This window comes from Lutra lutra, chromosome 4 (genome assembly GCF_902655055.1).
Source record: "Lutra lutra chromosome 4, mLutLut1.2, whole genome shotgun sequence".
Lineage (NCBI taxonomy): Eukaryota > Metazoa > Chordata > Mammalia > Carnivora > Mustelidae > Lutra > Lutra lutra.
In genome coordinates, this window is record NC_062281.1 from 119,894,854 (window position 1) to 119,910,785 (window position 15,932).

General features: G+C 35.7%; 1 protein-coding gene across 23 annotated transcripts in view; it reads left to right on the forward strand.

Annotated features, from left to right (window-relative positions):
* The window catches only part of ZNF644 (zinc finger protein 644), a 129,048-nt gene that overhangs the window by 19,780 nt on the left and 93,336 nt on the right, over positions 1–15,932 (forward strand). For 21 of the 23 annotated variants that reach the window (XR_007126389.1, XM_047723704.1, XM_047723697.1 and 18 more), the window contains one exon: positions 13,413–13,473. The exons of 1 other annotated variant lie outside the window; for it this stretch is intronic. Coding sequence is in view for 20 of the 22 variants with exons in the window: in XM_047723704.1 (XP_047579660.1) it covers positions 13,430–13,473 (44 nt within the window). In the remaining 2 variants the exon portion in view is untranslated. Of the gene's footprint in view, positions 1–10,502; positions 10,522–13,412; positions 13,474–15,932 lie in introns of those variants that run through there. One more of the 23 variants, XM_047723703.1, reaches the window with a different exon arrangement.

The following is a 15,932-nucleotide window of genomic DNA, read 5'->3' on the forward strand; positions in this document are numbered from 1 at the left end:
TTCTTTTCCCTTCCAATCAGACCTCCACCTCTGTCCTTGGGAGACAACCATCAAACCTTTTATGGTAGCCACCTTTTTGTTTTATATTTTTGCTACTTTTTGAACTATATGTTTTTTCCTATTAATGAAATTTATATAAATGGATCTTGGCTTTTCCAGCATTGTTTGTGAGATTCGTGTCTGTTTTTGCGTGTAAGTATAGTTCATTCAATTTCATGGCTGTGCAGGCATACCTCATTTTATTGCACTTCACTTTGTTGAGCTTTGCAAATGGTGTTTTTTGTTTTGTTTTACAAATTTAAGGTTTGTGGCAACCCTGTATCTAGCAAGTCTATTGGTGCCATTTTTCCAACAGCATTTGCTCACTTCATGTCTTTTTGTCACATTTTGGTAATTCTTGCGACATTTCAAACTTTTTATTTCTGATAGTGATCAGTGATTGTTGATGCTACTGTTGTAATTGTTTTGTTGTGCCACAAACCACAGCCATATGAGATGGCAAACTTAGTAAATGTTTTGTGTGTTCTGACTTCTCCATTGACTGGCTATTTCCCTGTCTCTCTCCTTTAACTTGGGCCTCCCTATTCCCTGAGAGACAGTGTTGAAATTAAGCCAATTAATAACCCTATAATGGCTTCTAAGTTTTTAAGTGAAAGGAAGAGTTGTAAATTGAAAACCTGGATTCAGGGCACCTGGGTGACTCAGTTAAGTGGTTGCCTTCAGTCAGTAAATATTGATCCTGAGTACCCTGAATGCTAAGGTTAGCATATAAAGAATTCAAAGCAGCTTTTCTAACTATATTACAAATATTAAAAGAAAATAAATTCAGGGATAACTGGGTGGCTCAGTCAGTTAAGTAACTGCCTTCAGCTCAGGTAATGATCCCAGAGTCCTGAGACCGAGTCCCAGGGAGGGAGCAGGGAGCAGACCCGAGCAGGGAGGCTGCTTCTCCCTCTTCCTCTGTTCTCCCCTCTGCTCATTCTCTCTCTCTTTCACACACTCTCTCAAATAAATAAAATCTTAAAAAAAGAAAACCTGGATTCACCATTCTAGATACCATTAAAAACACTCTGAATTCATGAGAAGTGATCAAAATAAAGACATAAACAGGAATTTGGAAGAAGTTGAATTCAGCCTTATGGATGACTTAGAAGGTTCAGGACTTCAGTGGAGGCAGTAACTGCAGATGTGGTGGAATCAACGGGAGAACTAGAAGTGGAGCTTGAAGATGTGACTGAATGGCTGCAATCTCATGATAAAGCTTGAACTGATGGAAGAGTTGCTTCTTAGGATGAGTGAAGAAGAAAATGCTTTCTTCAGATGGAATCTGCTCCTGGTGATGATACTGTGAAGACTGTTGAAATGATAACAATGGAAATACATATTACATGCACACTTAGTTGATAAAGCAGCATCAGGGTTTGAGAGGATTTGGCTCTAATTTTGAAAGAAGTTCTATTCTGGGTAAAATGTTACCAAACAGCATCACATGCTACAGCGAAATAGTTCATGAAAGGAAGAGTCAGTAGTTGTGGCCAACTTCATTGTTTTCTTATTTTTAAGAAATTGCCACAACCACTCTAATCTTCAGGAATCACCACCCTAATTAGTCAGCCACCAACAACATTGAGGCAAGACCAGCAAAAAGATTGACTCGCTGATAATCCAGAAAATGGTTAGCATTTTTTAGCAATAAAATATTTTAAAATTAAGGTATATGCTTTTTAGAAGGCATACTGCTATTGCACACTTAATGGACTATAGTATATTGTAAACACTTTTATATGTACTAGGAAACCAAAAAATACATTTGACTTGGTTTTATTACAGTTTTGCTTTAGTGTGGCAGTGTGGAATTGAACCCACGCTGTCTCTGAGGTGTGCCTGTATCATAGGGGACATTATATGAATAGCCCACAATTTATTCATTCTGTTAGTGATGGAAATTTGGATTGTTTCTCCTGTTTAGACTTTCATGAATAATCCTGCTGTGTATTTCCTTGTACATGTCTCTAGTGCACAGATGCACACATTTATATTTAGTAAATTTTTTGGAGTTAAATAGCCTAGTTTTAGAGTCTATTTATGTTTAATTTCAGAAGATATTAAAAACTTCCTTCCCAAAGTGTTTTGTAACAATTTATAATCTCATCAGCACTTTTGCACTTCTTCAACAACATTTTCTATTGTTAATCTTTAATTTTAGCAATTTTAGTGGATGTGTAGTGTTTTTATTTCCCATTTCCCTGATTCCAAATGTGATTGTACCTTTTTATTATTTATTGACCAGATTTTATAAATACTTTGTGTATATTTGAAAAGAATGTGTTTTGCAGTACAAAATGGGTACGGTATTTATATACATGTCAAGTTAGTTTTGTTAAGCATGTTGTTTAAAACTTCTACATTCTCACCAATTTAATTGCAGTATGTTGGCTCAATTAGAGATGTGTTAAAATTTTCTACTGTTATTATGGATTTATCTTTCTTGTGTTACTGCCCATTTTTACAAATTTAGAATTGTTTCTGAAATGTTTCTGATGAGTTGAACGTTTTATCATCATTATTTCTCGTTGTCTTTAGTAATTCTCTTTGCTTTGCAGTCTGCCTTAATAACAATATAGCTACACGGGCCTTAAAGTTAGTGTTTGAGTGGTTCATTCCTCCCCGCCCCAACCTTTAAGTTTTTCTGTGCCTTTTTGTTTCAGAATTGTTTCATGTATCTACCATATCAGTTTTTCTTTCAATCTGATCTAACACTTCTTCATCTTTTACTTACAGTATAAAGTTTGTTTAGATTTCTTGTGATTATTGATGTACTGGGGCATAAATGTGCAATCTAATGTGCTTTCTATTCTGTTATGTTCTTTTTCTTACCTTTCTTGCTGTCTTTTTATTCTTTCCTCCCCCCATCTTTTTTTTAACTATTTTTTTGTCTGTAGCCACAAATCTCACAAAGGTATTTTTATCTGAAAATAATCTTTTTTTTATTCACCTTAATTTTGAAGGAAATTGTTACAGGATATAGAAGGTGTCGCTCTAGTATGTCCCATTTTTTTCTGATGATGTACCATTACTTGTGTTGTCATTGTCATTTCCTATATGTAGCCATTTTTCCCTGGCTGCTCTCAAGGTTTTCTCTTCAGCCTTTAACAGTCTGACTATGATATGTGTGTAGAAATGGTTCTTGATATTTATCCTACTTGGGTTTGTTGAGATTCTTGGATCTATAAATTAATGTTTTCTATCATCTGAGATGTTTTTGGTTATTATTTCTTCAACAAACATTATTTTGAACCTTTTTTATTCTCTTCTGTTGCATCTTGTACATCAGTGTTGAGTTGGGTTATATTAATGTTGGACTGCCTGATATTGTCCTACTGGTCTCTGAGACTGGTGATTTTTTCTTCATTTTATTCTGTTCTCTGGACAGTAATTTATTGCCATATTTCAAACTCACTGATTATTTTTCTGTCTCTAATCACCCCCTTCTGTTGATTTTTTAATTTCAGTTATTTTACCTTTTAACTTTTTCTTTATGGTTTCTATCAATCTTTGAATTTATTTTCTTTTTTTGTTTATTTTTTTAAAAAAGACCTTATTCATTTTTCAGAGAGAGCGAGCACAAGCAGGGGGAGCAGCAGGCAGAACATGTAGAGGGAGTAGCTGGCTCCCCACTGAGCAGGGAACCCGATGCAGGATTTGATCCCTGGACCCTGGGATCATAACCTGAGCTGAAGGCAGTTGCTTAACTGACTGAGCCACTCAGGCATCCCTGAATTTATTTTCTTTTAATATTTGTAATATAGTTAGAAAAGCTGCTTTGAATTCTTTATATGTTAACCTTAACATTCAGGATACTCAGGATCAGTATCTATTGACTCCCCCTTTTTTCCTGAGTATGGATTACAGTTTACTGTTTCTTTGTATATGATATAATTTTGCTCGATAACTGGACGTTATGAATATGATTTAGTGACTCTGCTTTCTTTTCATGTTCTTCTGGGAATTGTTGGGGTGAAATTTATAGTCTGATTTTGACACTTGCCCTGTGATTTTCTTGCTTCTAGAGATGCCACTAATTTCCATGTGTTCTCTTGATCTTGAGTTCTGTTCTCTGGCACTTCAGCCTTATAAGGCTTCAGCTTCCTGTTGCCCAAACTATGCACACTTGAGAAATTCATGCTGTTGAAAAAGCATCAGTAGTACAGCTCTGTTTTTCAAGTGTAAATATACTGACCTCTGCTAACTTTTTCCCCTTGATCCCTTCAGTTGTTCTTTGTGCATACATAATTTATCAGTCATCCAGTCATTTGGGCAAAATTTATACTGAGAATTTTTGTTTGCTTCTCTGGTTCTTACTGCCATATTCTTTCATTTAAATTTCCATTTAAATTTTCAGCTGCCTTTCGAGGCTTAAGTTCTGAGCCCTACAGTAATATCTTTTTCCAGAGATGATTTTTGTTTGCACCGTACAAACCAAGTAATGTCAACCATTACTTGTATTGTATGGGCTCTCCAGCAGTCTGGGATTACTTTAATTAAATTTTAGGGATTGAGTTTATTTTTTCACCTAAATATCTTTAGGTAGGGCTGCAGTACATGCAAGGACTTGTTTATTTCTGGCTCACTAGAGTTTAGTCCTTTGGGGTCTCAGCTCAAATAGTGGGCGGCAGTTAGCATGGTTCCCACCTTTTCTGAACCTTGCATTCCCTTTTTGGTTCCCTTAACTCTGTAACAATGTTAGAAATAACCATCAGTTTCTCAGCTGCCTCATCTGGCAAAACAAACTTTCAAGGCAAAAGTATCCTGGGTGCTGGGTTGTTGTTGTTTTTTAAGATTTTATTTATTTATTAGAAAGAGAGTGAGCATGGGGGGTGGGTGGGTGGGAGAGGGAGAAGCAGACTCCCTATTGAGCAGGGAGCCCAAAGGGAGTCTCATTCCCAGGACCCCAGGATTGTGACCTGAGCTGAAGGCAGCCACTTAACCAACTGAGCCACACAGGCACACCAGGGTGCTGAGTTTTTAACTATAGGTTTCCATCTTCGATCCTGGCCTGGTCATTCTTAACTGTTGTGTTAGCTCTTCGGTGCCTTTTTGGTGACTGTTTTTAATATTTTGTTCAGTTTCTCTAGTAGGTTTCAGTAGAAGGATTGATAAATATTTGAATATTCTGCTATTACCTGCAGTTATTTCAGACATGTTTGGATTGATAGGTGCGTATCGTTGTGATAATGTTTATATCTCATGGCTTGGGTTTTTTCTGTGATGGCTTCATTCCTAATTATGTTAGGAGGTGGCAGAGATAGCTACTGGCTGCTCTGACATACATAATTCTCCTAGCTGTTATTTCCACTGAAGAGTATACCTTTCCTAGTAGTTTCAGATATCCTGAGAAGGATTTTTAATTTCCTACTCTGACCTACATTCTCATCCATGAAAAAATTACTGTGGCTACCTGAGGGATTCTCATTAGCGTGGGTGTCACTTGTTCATTCCTCAGTTCAGGGCTGTGTGAGGGGTACCATTTTAACAGTTGAGTAAAAGTGTTTTATTAATGGGCAGTCAGGGTGCTATTAACATAAATAGGAAAAGGAATGTTAGGTGAGATAACAGATTGCTCTAGAATAGTTTTCATAGATTTTTGGAGTATCCTGAAAAGAATTTCATTAAAAAAAAAATAGTAGGGGCACCTGGGTGGCTCAGTGGGTTAAAGCCTCTGCCTTCGGCTCAGGTCATGATCCCAGGGTCCTGGGATCGAGCCCCGCATCAGACTCTCTGTTCAGCAGACTGTTTGAGCAGACTCTCTGTTCTGCTTCCTCCTCTCTCTCTCTGCCTGCCTCTCTGCCTACTTGTAATCTCTGTCTGTCAAATAAAATAAATAAAATCTTTAAAAAAAAATAGTAGACTGGTAACATTACTTGTAAAAAATGATTTTGCTCAGTTTATATGTCTCTTGAGATTAACAAACTGACAAAATGTTTGTAGAGTCACTGCTAATAAAACAGTAAAATACTTTTATGTCTTTTTCCCCTTGCTTTCAAAAATTAAGATCTAGACCGATTATTAATCTAAACTTATTCTTCTAGGGATAGGGATAATTTAATCTGCTATCTTTAGGATAAAGTTGTATCAGTTAGCTATTACTGTGTAAGAAACTACTCTAAAACTTGGTGGTTTAAAACAACGTGTTTATTATTAAAACAAGTCTGTGAGTCAGCTGGGAAGTATTTCTGGTCTTGGCTGGGCTCGTTTATGGGTCTGCAGTTAGCAGTTCAGGAGGGTGGCTTTGCTGCTCTTGGCAGGGTTCTCTAGGATGGCCTGTGGTGGGACATTTGGGCCGTCTTGTTTCCTGCAGCAGATTAGACGGGGCTTTGTTCTTATGGTGGTAGCAGGATTCTAAGAGCAGAAGCCTGCAAGGTCTCTTGAGGTTTAACTCAGAATTGGCAAACTGACATGTATGCATTCTGTTGGACTTCTTTAAAAGGAAGCCTAGAGTTAAAGGGTAGGGGGAACCACTCTCCCTCTTGATGGGCGAAACTGCAAAGCTTCATTGCCAAATGCATGGATAATGGAGTAGTGTAGAATTGGGCCTATTTTTGCAGACAGATTTTTTGATTCATGCTGTAAAGCTCATTTCTGTGTTCTAGGTTGAGCACTGTTATATTTCAGTAGGAATTGTGTTTGAGTATAGAAGTTGAGACAGGTGTAAATTAATCTGTTTTGTAGGATATATGTATATATACATATATATATGTTTTGTAGGATATATCTGATTTGTAGGATATATCTGGTGATATTTTGGAAGCATTGCTCATGCATTGAATTACCAATTGTAGAGTAATTGTAGTACCAGTGATAGGTGTTGAAAGATGAATGATTTTTGCATCTGTTCTCTTTGGGTTATAAATGATGGTATTCTTTTTGTGCTCATTATTATTACTCTAACTTCTTTAATTTGAGATTTCATTGTTTCCCCAAGTTTATTAATATTTGCATATTGTGATCTTAAGTGGATTTGTTGAAGTGTATTTGACATATAATAAATCTTAAATTTTATGTGTATAATATGAACAGATTTGGTATCTATATACACCTATGAAACCATCACCACAGTCAAGATAATAAACATATCCTTTACCCTCAAAACTTTCCTTGTGCCCCATTTTAGTTCTTTCATACTTATTGCTTCTCCCCTTAGCAGTATATAATCTTTTTGTCTACAGTTTTTTTACTCATCATAGTTATTTTCAGGTTCATCCCACATTGCATGTATCATTAGTTCACTCTTTTTCCATTATAAAGCTATAATGTAAGGGTTCATATGTTCATGGATGTTTTTTCCTTCAGCTTTTGGCTATTACAAATAAAGAACATTTGTATGTAAGTTTTTATATGAACAAATGCTTTCATTTCTTTGGGTGAATATGTAAGAGAGTGGAATGACTGATCATACATGTAGTAAGTGTATACTTGACATTTTAAAAAAATGTCAAAACTACTTTTTACAAAGTAGTTGTACCATTTATCTTCCTGTGTGAGTGTATGAGAGTTTCAGTTCCTTCACACATTTGCCAGCATGTGGTATGGTTGGTTTTGTTAATTTGAGCCATTGTTATAGTTGTGTAGTGATAATTCATTATGGCTTAAGTTTGTACTTTTCTAATGAAAAGCAATAGTATATTTTCATGTACTTAATACTCGTATATCTTTGATGAAAGATTTCACCAAAAGATTTGTGGCTTCAAATCTTCTGCCCATTTTTTGATTGGGTCGTTTTGTTTTAATTGAGGTTTTAAAAAATGGATTTATTGAGAAATAATTGACATGTAGTGAAGTACAAAGTGGACAGTATAAGTTTTGAGATATGTATAGTATATACTTGGGAAGCTATCACCACACAAGCAAGATACTGAATACATTTAACTCTCCTGAAAGTTTCCTCATGCCTTTTTGTGATTCTTCCCTTCTGAGCCACGTTCCCCTTTTGGGTCTGTCTTTCAAAAGCATTTAGTCTAGGGTTACTCTAGTCAGTGCTACCTGAATTAAGAGGTTTTTCCACTCTGTCTGAAGGAAGCAGGTCTTATTTTTGGCTTTGTGTGAGACTAGGGCAATAATCCTTGTCATCCTTTTGAGTGGCTCTTTCCTTGGCCTGGGTCTTGTTTTAATAATATGGATGTTCTCGCTCTGTGCAGTTGTCTTCTCTAGTACTCTGCCCTGCAGTCCCTAGCTGTCTTAGCTTTGGACTTCCAGTTAAGTCTCCTCAACTCAGAAACCACCAGATTCAAGCCTGGGTATTCTGTTTTCAGGTGAGGGTCTGTAATAAGTTGGGGTCGTTGGAGGGTTTATTTACCTTATCTATTTCCCTTCTCTTGGGGTTCACCCTCTGTATTTCCCTATCTAATATCTGAAAACTGTCATTTCATATATAGGTCTGATTTTTTAGGGTTTTCAGATGGAGGGCAAACTTAGTCCCTGTTAATCCATGTTGGCCCTTATGTGTATTTTTTTTTTTAGTACTTATTTTTTAAATGGTATTAAAAAAAAGATTATTTACCATCTGAACCATTTTAGTGTACAGTTCAGTAGTGTTAAGGATATTCACATGTTGTGCACCAGATCTGTAGAACTTCCTATTTTGCAAAATTGAAACTGTGTACCCATTAAACTCTAATTTTATCACCCCCCCACAACCCTTGGTTAGCAACCTTTTTACTTTTTTTTCTGTGATTTTGACTACTATAAATACTCAATATGAGTGGAATCATACCATGTTTGTCCTTTGTGGTTGGCTTATTTTACTTAGTGTCATGTTCTCAAGGTTCATCCTTAATGTGACTTGTGATCGGATTACTTTATTTTTAAAGGCTGCACAGTATTCCGTTCCAGTGCTTCATGTATATACCACATTTCCCTTACCTATTCCTCTGTCTGTGAACTTTCAGCTTGCTTCTCCCCTTGACTGTTGTGAATAATGCTACAGTGAGCATGGGTATGTAAATCTGTCTTTGAGATCCTACTTGAATTCTTTTGGATATATACCCAGAATTGGGATTGTTCGATCATAGGGCAATTCTATTTTTAATTTTTTTGAAGATGTATTTATTCTTTTGAGAGAGAGAGAGTGTATGCACACAAACAAAGGGAAAGGAAGAAGGGAAGCAGACTCTCTGCTGAGCAAAGAGCCTTACCTGGGGCTTGATCTCACCACCCTGAGATTGTGACTTAAGCTGAAACCAAGAGTTGGACACAACCAGATGAGCCACCCAGATACCCCTGTAAATGAGATTTTTGTAATTTTGTTGTCCAGTTTGGTCATTATTAGTGTATAGAAATGCAACTGATCTTCACATGCTGATATTCTGAAATTTTGCTGAAATCATTTATTAGAGTAAATTTTTTAAGACTCTTTAGTATCTTCTACCTAAAAGATCATGTTGTCAGCAGATAATTTTACTTTTTCCTTTCTAATTTTGAGATCATTTGCTTCTTTTTTCCTATCTGTTTGCCCTGACTAGAAGTTCAGTACCATGTTGAAGAGAAGTAGCAGGAGTAGGTACTCTTGATCTCAGGGTTGTGAGTTAGAGCCCCACATTGTGTGTAGAGATTATTTAAAAACAAAATCTTTTTTTTTTTTAAAGATTTTATTTATTTATTTAACAGAGATCACAAGCAGGCAGAGAGGCAGACAGAGGAGGGGAGGGGGAAGAAGGCTCCCTGCTGAGCAGAGAGCCAGATGTGGGGCTCGATCCCACGACCCTGAGATCATGACCTGAGCCAAAGGCAGAGGCTTAAACCAGCAACCCAGGCGCCCCATTAAAAAAATCTTTTTTTTTTTTTTTTAAAAGAATAGGCACCCTTCCTTCTTAATCTTAGAGGAAAATAAAATCTTTACATCTTTCACTATTGAGTGTGATGCTAGCTGTGAGCCTTTCACTTATGGCATTTATTATGTTGAGGGTAGTTTTCTTCTATTCCTAGTTTGTTGAGTGTTTCTGTCATGAAAAGGTATTGGGTTTTGACAGATGCTTTCTCTGCACCAATTGAGATGATCATGTGGTTTCTGTCCCTCATTCTGTTAATATGGTGTATTCCATTGGTTTTCATTTGTTGAACCATTCTTGCATTCCAGGAATAAATCCACCTTGGTCAATGTGTAGAATTCTTTTAATGTGTTAACTTTGGTTTTTAGTATTTTATTGAGGATTTTTGCTCAGTATTCATCCAGATATATCGATCTGTTGTTTTCTCATTGTGTCCCACACTCACCTAAACAATATCCTAATTATACTTTTTTAGGTATGGATTTAAAAAGTACTTCCTATCAAACTTCATTATAAATTCCTCATTAAAAAATATAGTGTTTACAGTGACTTGGTTTGGCTCTCTGGGGAACAAATGCAATTACAAGGGTTTTTTTTCTCAGACTTTGAAATATTACAAAGAAAAATAAAAAAGAACTAAAGTCAAAGGTTACTGTCTTTGTGTGGTGTTTAACATTTAAAGCATTTTAAAGTATAGGTAAGTGGCATTAAGTGCATTCACACTGTTGTGCAAACGTGTATATCCTTGTATTAGTCTACTAGGGCTACAATAACAAAATACACTGACTTGGTGGCTTGAGCAACAAATTTATTTTCTCACAGTTCTGGAGGCTACAAGTCCAAGATTAAGGTGTTAGGTTTATTTGAGGCTTCTCTTTTCTCAAGATGGCTATTTTCTTTCTGTGTCTTTACATGGCATTTCCTCTGTGCATGCATCCTCTGTCCTTACGTGGCATTTCCTCTGTGTATGTGTCTTTTTCTTCCTATAAGGACACCAATCCTATTGGATTAGGGCCCCATCCTTATGTCCTTATTTAACCTCAGTTAACTTTTTTGAAGGCCCTTTCTGCAAATGCAGTCACATTGGGAACTAGGGTTTCAACATATGAATAATCAGTTCATAACACCTTTTATGTAGTGCTTCTGGTTTATTTCCTAGAGAACCTACCATCATCAGTGTAGTCATTTCTTACTGTTGTTCTAACAAATTATCACAACCTAGGTGGCTTTAAACAACAAACTTACTGTCTGGCAATTCGAAAAGCCAGAAGTCTGAAATCGGTATCACTGGGCAGAAATCAAGGTGTCAGCGGTGTTATTCTCTCCAGAAATTCTAGGGGAGGCTCTATCCCTTGCCTCTCTCAATTTCTGGTGGCTACTCACATTCCTGACTATGAGTTCAATCTTCAAGGCCAATATTTTCAAATCTCTCTCTTCTCTGTCCTTGCATTCTCTGTGTATAGTGAAATTTCCTCGTCTCCCTCTTTATAAGAATACATGTGATTGTAGTTAGGGCCCACCCAGATGATCCAGGATAATCTCTCCATCTCAAAATTTTTTAACTTAATCACATCTGTAAAGACTTTTCTTTTGAGGGGGGAAGGGTCATATAAGGTAATATCCACAGGTTCTGGGGATTTGAATGTGGATTCTCTTGCAGAGCCATTATTTTTTCATCCCATTACACTCAGCAATTCATAGTAGACTTTTAGTGTTCTTACTGTGATTTATAGCTCAGCTTGTAATAGGTCACAGTATCCAGTTATGGGTAGGTAAAGATTGGGGGCAGTGGGTGGCCAAGAGAGTATTCTCGCCTCTTCTAGACATTAACGAAGAAAACTCCAGGTCTGTGGTTCTAAGTATGTGGTCCTGGAAATAACATCACCTTAGGAATTTGCTAGAAGTGCAAATCACTGGGCTCTAATTTAGAATTACTGAATCAGGAGCTTTGAGGGTGGAGGCTAGCAGTCTGTATAACAGGCCCTCTGGGTGATGCTAATATGTGCTAAAGTTTGAGAAACAGTTTGTCAGACTGTTGACATTATTAGTGCTGAGACCATATTCACCTCCTTCTCTAGCTCTTTTCTGCTTCAGTCTAATACTTCAATGAGTCTAGGATTTATAGTCCACAAAGTTTGTTTTCTGTAGGGATGTAAACATTTAGTACTAAAATCTTGGTATTGATGATCAGTGAAATTAATTAATTTCACTCAATAAAAGTTTGCACCAGGCTGATTTTTTATCAGTTGTGTTTTTACTTATAGTTATTTCATAAAGTAATATTACTGGATTCAGAAGTGTTGTGAACTTTTTTCCTAATCTTTAAGTGGGCCTACACTGTTGTACTTTTACTATGTGCTACCCAGTGAAAATGCTGAAATAAGATGAATGAATTCTTATCCTCCATGTGTCCATACTGTAGTTCAGAAAACATGTAAGCGAACAGCTGATACAGAGTTATCACCAGTTTCTGTACCAATTGAGAAACACTGTAACTGTGAAGAAATTGAGATGGGACCTTTCAAGGTGACTAAACTAATTATTGCAAAACTAGTAAAAAAAAGTTTCAGTAAAATTAAAGAGAGATAGAAGGTAGGATAGTTCACTATGCGAAGCAGCGAGAAAGCTGAGAAGGCATGGGGACTGTTCTGGACTTTGAAAGAGTTTAGTATTAGAAACCTGCAGTGAATGGGAAAGTAAAGATTGGGGATAATTGATAAGGATGAGATCGTTGGTGAGTACTGTTGAAGGACTTGAATCATAGATTTGATATCCTCAGAATAGCCATTGCAAAATTATACATTACATGATTCTAGGAAGAATAAATTTGAGATGATAGTCTGGAAATAGAATAGTTATAGGAATCTAGGTGAGAATGGCAGTAGGTATGGTGGTGCCATTTTTTGTGAATAAGAATGCAAAAGAATAAGTTTCAGGTTAGGGAAGATGTGTAGAGTACAGGATGAGACATACTGAGTTTTCAGAATTTATGGAATGTGATAAAATTAAGGGTAGATTTTTCAAATCTGTTTTCAGTGGAATGTTGGGATAGCTGTTATACTAGATTGTGAATTAAATGGAAGAAGCAGGAGAGTATCAATATGTACTATCCTCTAGAATAATGGTCCTTGGCATTTGGTATTTAATCACTGTTAGCCATTATTGTATTTATTGTTAGTATACTTTTATGCCATCTCATACTTTTTTGTTCTTCAGCTTTTTGGTGTACTTTTTGGTATATATGTAATAGTATTAGATAAGCATCTAGATAGAAGTGTGTGTTTTATTAACAAATACTGATTTTAATTGCTATACTATTAAAATTAATGAAAATAAGTTGTAAATTTTTTAAAAGAAAACTAGAAAGTTTGTCATTTGAATAGATTATTGTTCATAAAAAAAGTGGTATTGAGCAAGTTTCCTGAAAGTATAATATGATCATGTTTTAGTTGAACCACTTTTTTGGACATGTTATGTTAAAATAACTTGTTTTGTGATTTTTAATTTCAAAGAATAAGTGTGTCATAGATGTACTTATTCATACCTGACACAAAAATTAAATGATGGTCTTTACATGTATTCTTTCAGGTTTGAGTTAATTTCGAATGAGATTGTTTTTGCAACGAGATGTTAATAAGACAAAATCTAGGTAAGTAGAAGACTACTTTGTTAAATGTTATATATCAAAGTAGGAATAATAGAAAAAGTTATGTTTTATAACTCTGCCTTCAAGTTCAGATTTAATGAGTTTTTCAATAAAATTTTGAAATACAGAGAATTGACTTTGAGGTACTTGCTTGAGTTGATTTGGTGGAAGTAACAATAGAGTCATCAAATTGTGCTCTTAGTTTTCCTTTATGTTGAATTTAAGTATGTGACTATTAAACGTGAGAAAATTGAGCTGGTGTTCGGTTTAGCTATTCAGAAAACAGTTGAGTAAGAGATTTGCTGCATGCTTCAATGTTCTCAGTAGATTATAGTGCTCGAGTAGTTTTTGCTTTTGTGAATTTTACTTATTTTGATTAATGGAGTACTTCCATAAATTGATTAAATTTGCCAAATCGTGACTTCTTTATATTAATATAATGTTTAGAATATAAATGATTGTTTCAAAGAGTATCTCTATTGGTCATTGAATTGGTCAAAGTCATTAAATGAATTTTCTAATTTAGCATTCTGATTTGCATTCTTTTTTTAAGACTGTTGACTTTCAGGAAATTGAATTGTGATCATGTACTTTTTGGTCTGATATGTGAAAGAATGTTTTTTGGGGGGGTGTGTATATGTGTGTGTCTTTTAGGTTTTATTTATTTGAGAGAGAGAGAGAGAATGAGATGGAGTGTGAGAGGGAAGAGGTCAGTGGGAGAAGCAAACTCCCGACCAAGCAGGAAGCCTGATGTAGGACCTGATCCTGGGACTCTAGGATCATGACCTGAGCCAAAGGCAGTTACTTAACCAACTGAGCCACCCAGGCGCTCTGAAAGAATGCTTTTTAATAATAGAAACTGTTCAGATGTTAAAAAGACTTATTGTCTTTTGGCAAATGAACATGGTTTCAGGATATAAACAGATTAAAAGGGAATACTTAAATTGTAGTTAACTTGGTCTTTCTCTAATGTAACTAGACATTTAAGCTGTTGGAAACTTGCTGATCTCAAAGTTAAAAAAAAGGAAAATTAAAAATCTAGTATGAGAAGTGCTGTAGTTGAGTGATATGCAGTTAAACAGTGTGTTCTTAGTAAGTGGTTTAGGCATAATTTGAAGGAGAGTTTCCGTTTTATTGCTATTATATAATAGTAATTGTAGTGATTGTGCTGTATGTTGTGTTAACTGCTTCTCATGCCTTGTTAATCTTTATAGTACTTTTGAAGGTAGGTACTCCTGTGTAGAAAATTTTTACTTTTTTGGTTTATAGTGAGCTATTTCTTTTCTTTAGGAGGAGTGCACTATCTCCACAGCATCTATTATAAGTAACACTTGCCTATATATCTTCTTGTAGGGAAAAAGAAGCTAGACTTTTGTACTTAAGGTATTATAGGGATTTTGTTTGTTAATTGAATATACAGTGTTTTAGAACCTTTATTCTGATTTCTTATGTCAGATATCGCTTAAGGGATGACACTGGTTTAACATATTCTGACCCTGTTCTACCACAATTATGCATTTTTTGCATAGAACTTAATGCAAATGTATAACTTACATTTTTATATAAATTAAGTTGTAATTTGTGTATGGTAAAATTTAAAGTATAGAGCTGAATGAGGTTTTTACTTATGTAAAACATATGTAAAACATACATATATGTTCACACATGTAACTACCATAGAGATGAAGACGTAGAACATTTTCATTGCTCAGAAAGTTCCTCATACTCTTCCCTTTCCAGTCCAATAGCCTTCTCCTCCTGAGGTAAAATTTCTGAATTTTATCAGCATAGCTTAGTTTTGCCTGTTCTTGAATTTTATGTATATAGAATTATGTAATAGCATTAGTTTATATGTGGCTTTTTTCAATCAACATACATCTTGTTGTATGAATATCAGTAGTTCATTATTTTTTATTACTGAGCACTATTCCATTGTATGACCATGCTATAAATTTTTTATGTATTCTCTCTGTAATTTTGTTTATTGGATTCTTCTATTCCCTGACCTCACTTTCCAGCATTCTACATTATTTTCCTTCCTCTAGTTTTCCTCTTTACTGTTCCCGTATCACCTGCACAATAAAATGTAAGCTCCATGACTTGGCATACAATGGTCTCACTGCAGCTATTCCAAAATGCCTAGAATTATCTGAATAAACTAAGTCTGATGTTTCTTATGTTTAGTTTTAGTCCTAATTATATGTTGTCACTCTTCCCCAGCCTCTCACCTCCCCCAACCATCATTGTCCTTCCTCCTGCTCATCTGCTTATCTCCTGAAATATCTCCTGAAATATCTCTTTTCCTTTGGGCCATACTGCAATCTTCTCTTATCCTTTGGGCCAGACCTGGCCATACTGCAGTAGTGTGTTTTCTTTACTGGACTGTGAGCCCCTTGAAGGTAGACACCATCAATGTTGTACTTACCTTAGTAGCACAATGCCAGAGTACTGTGCGTACTTAG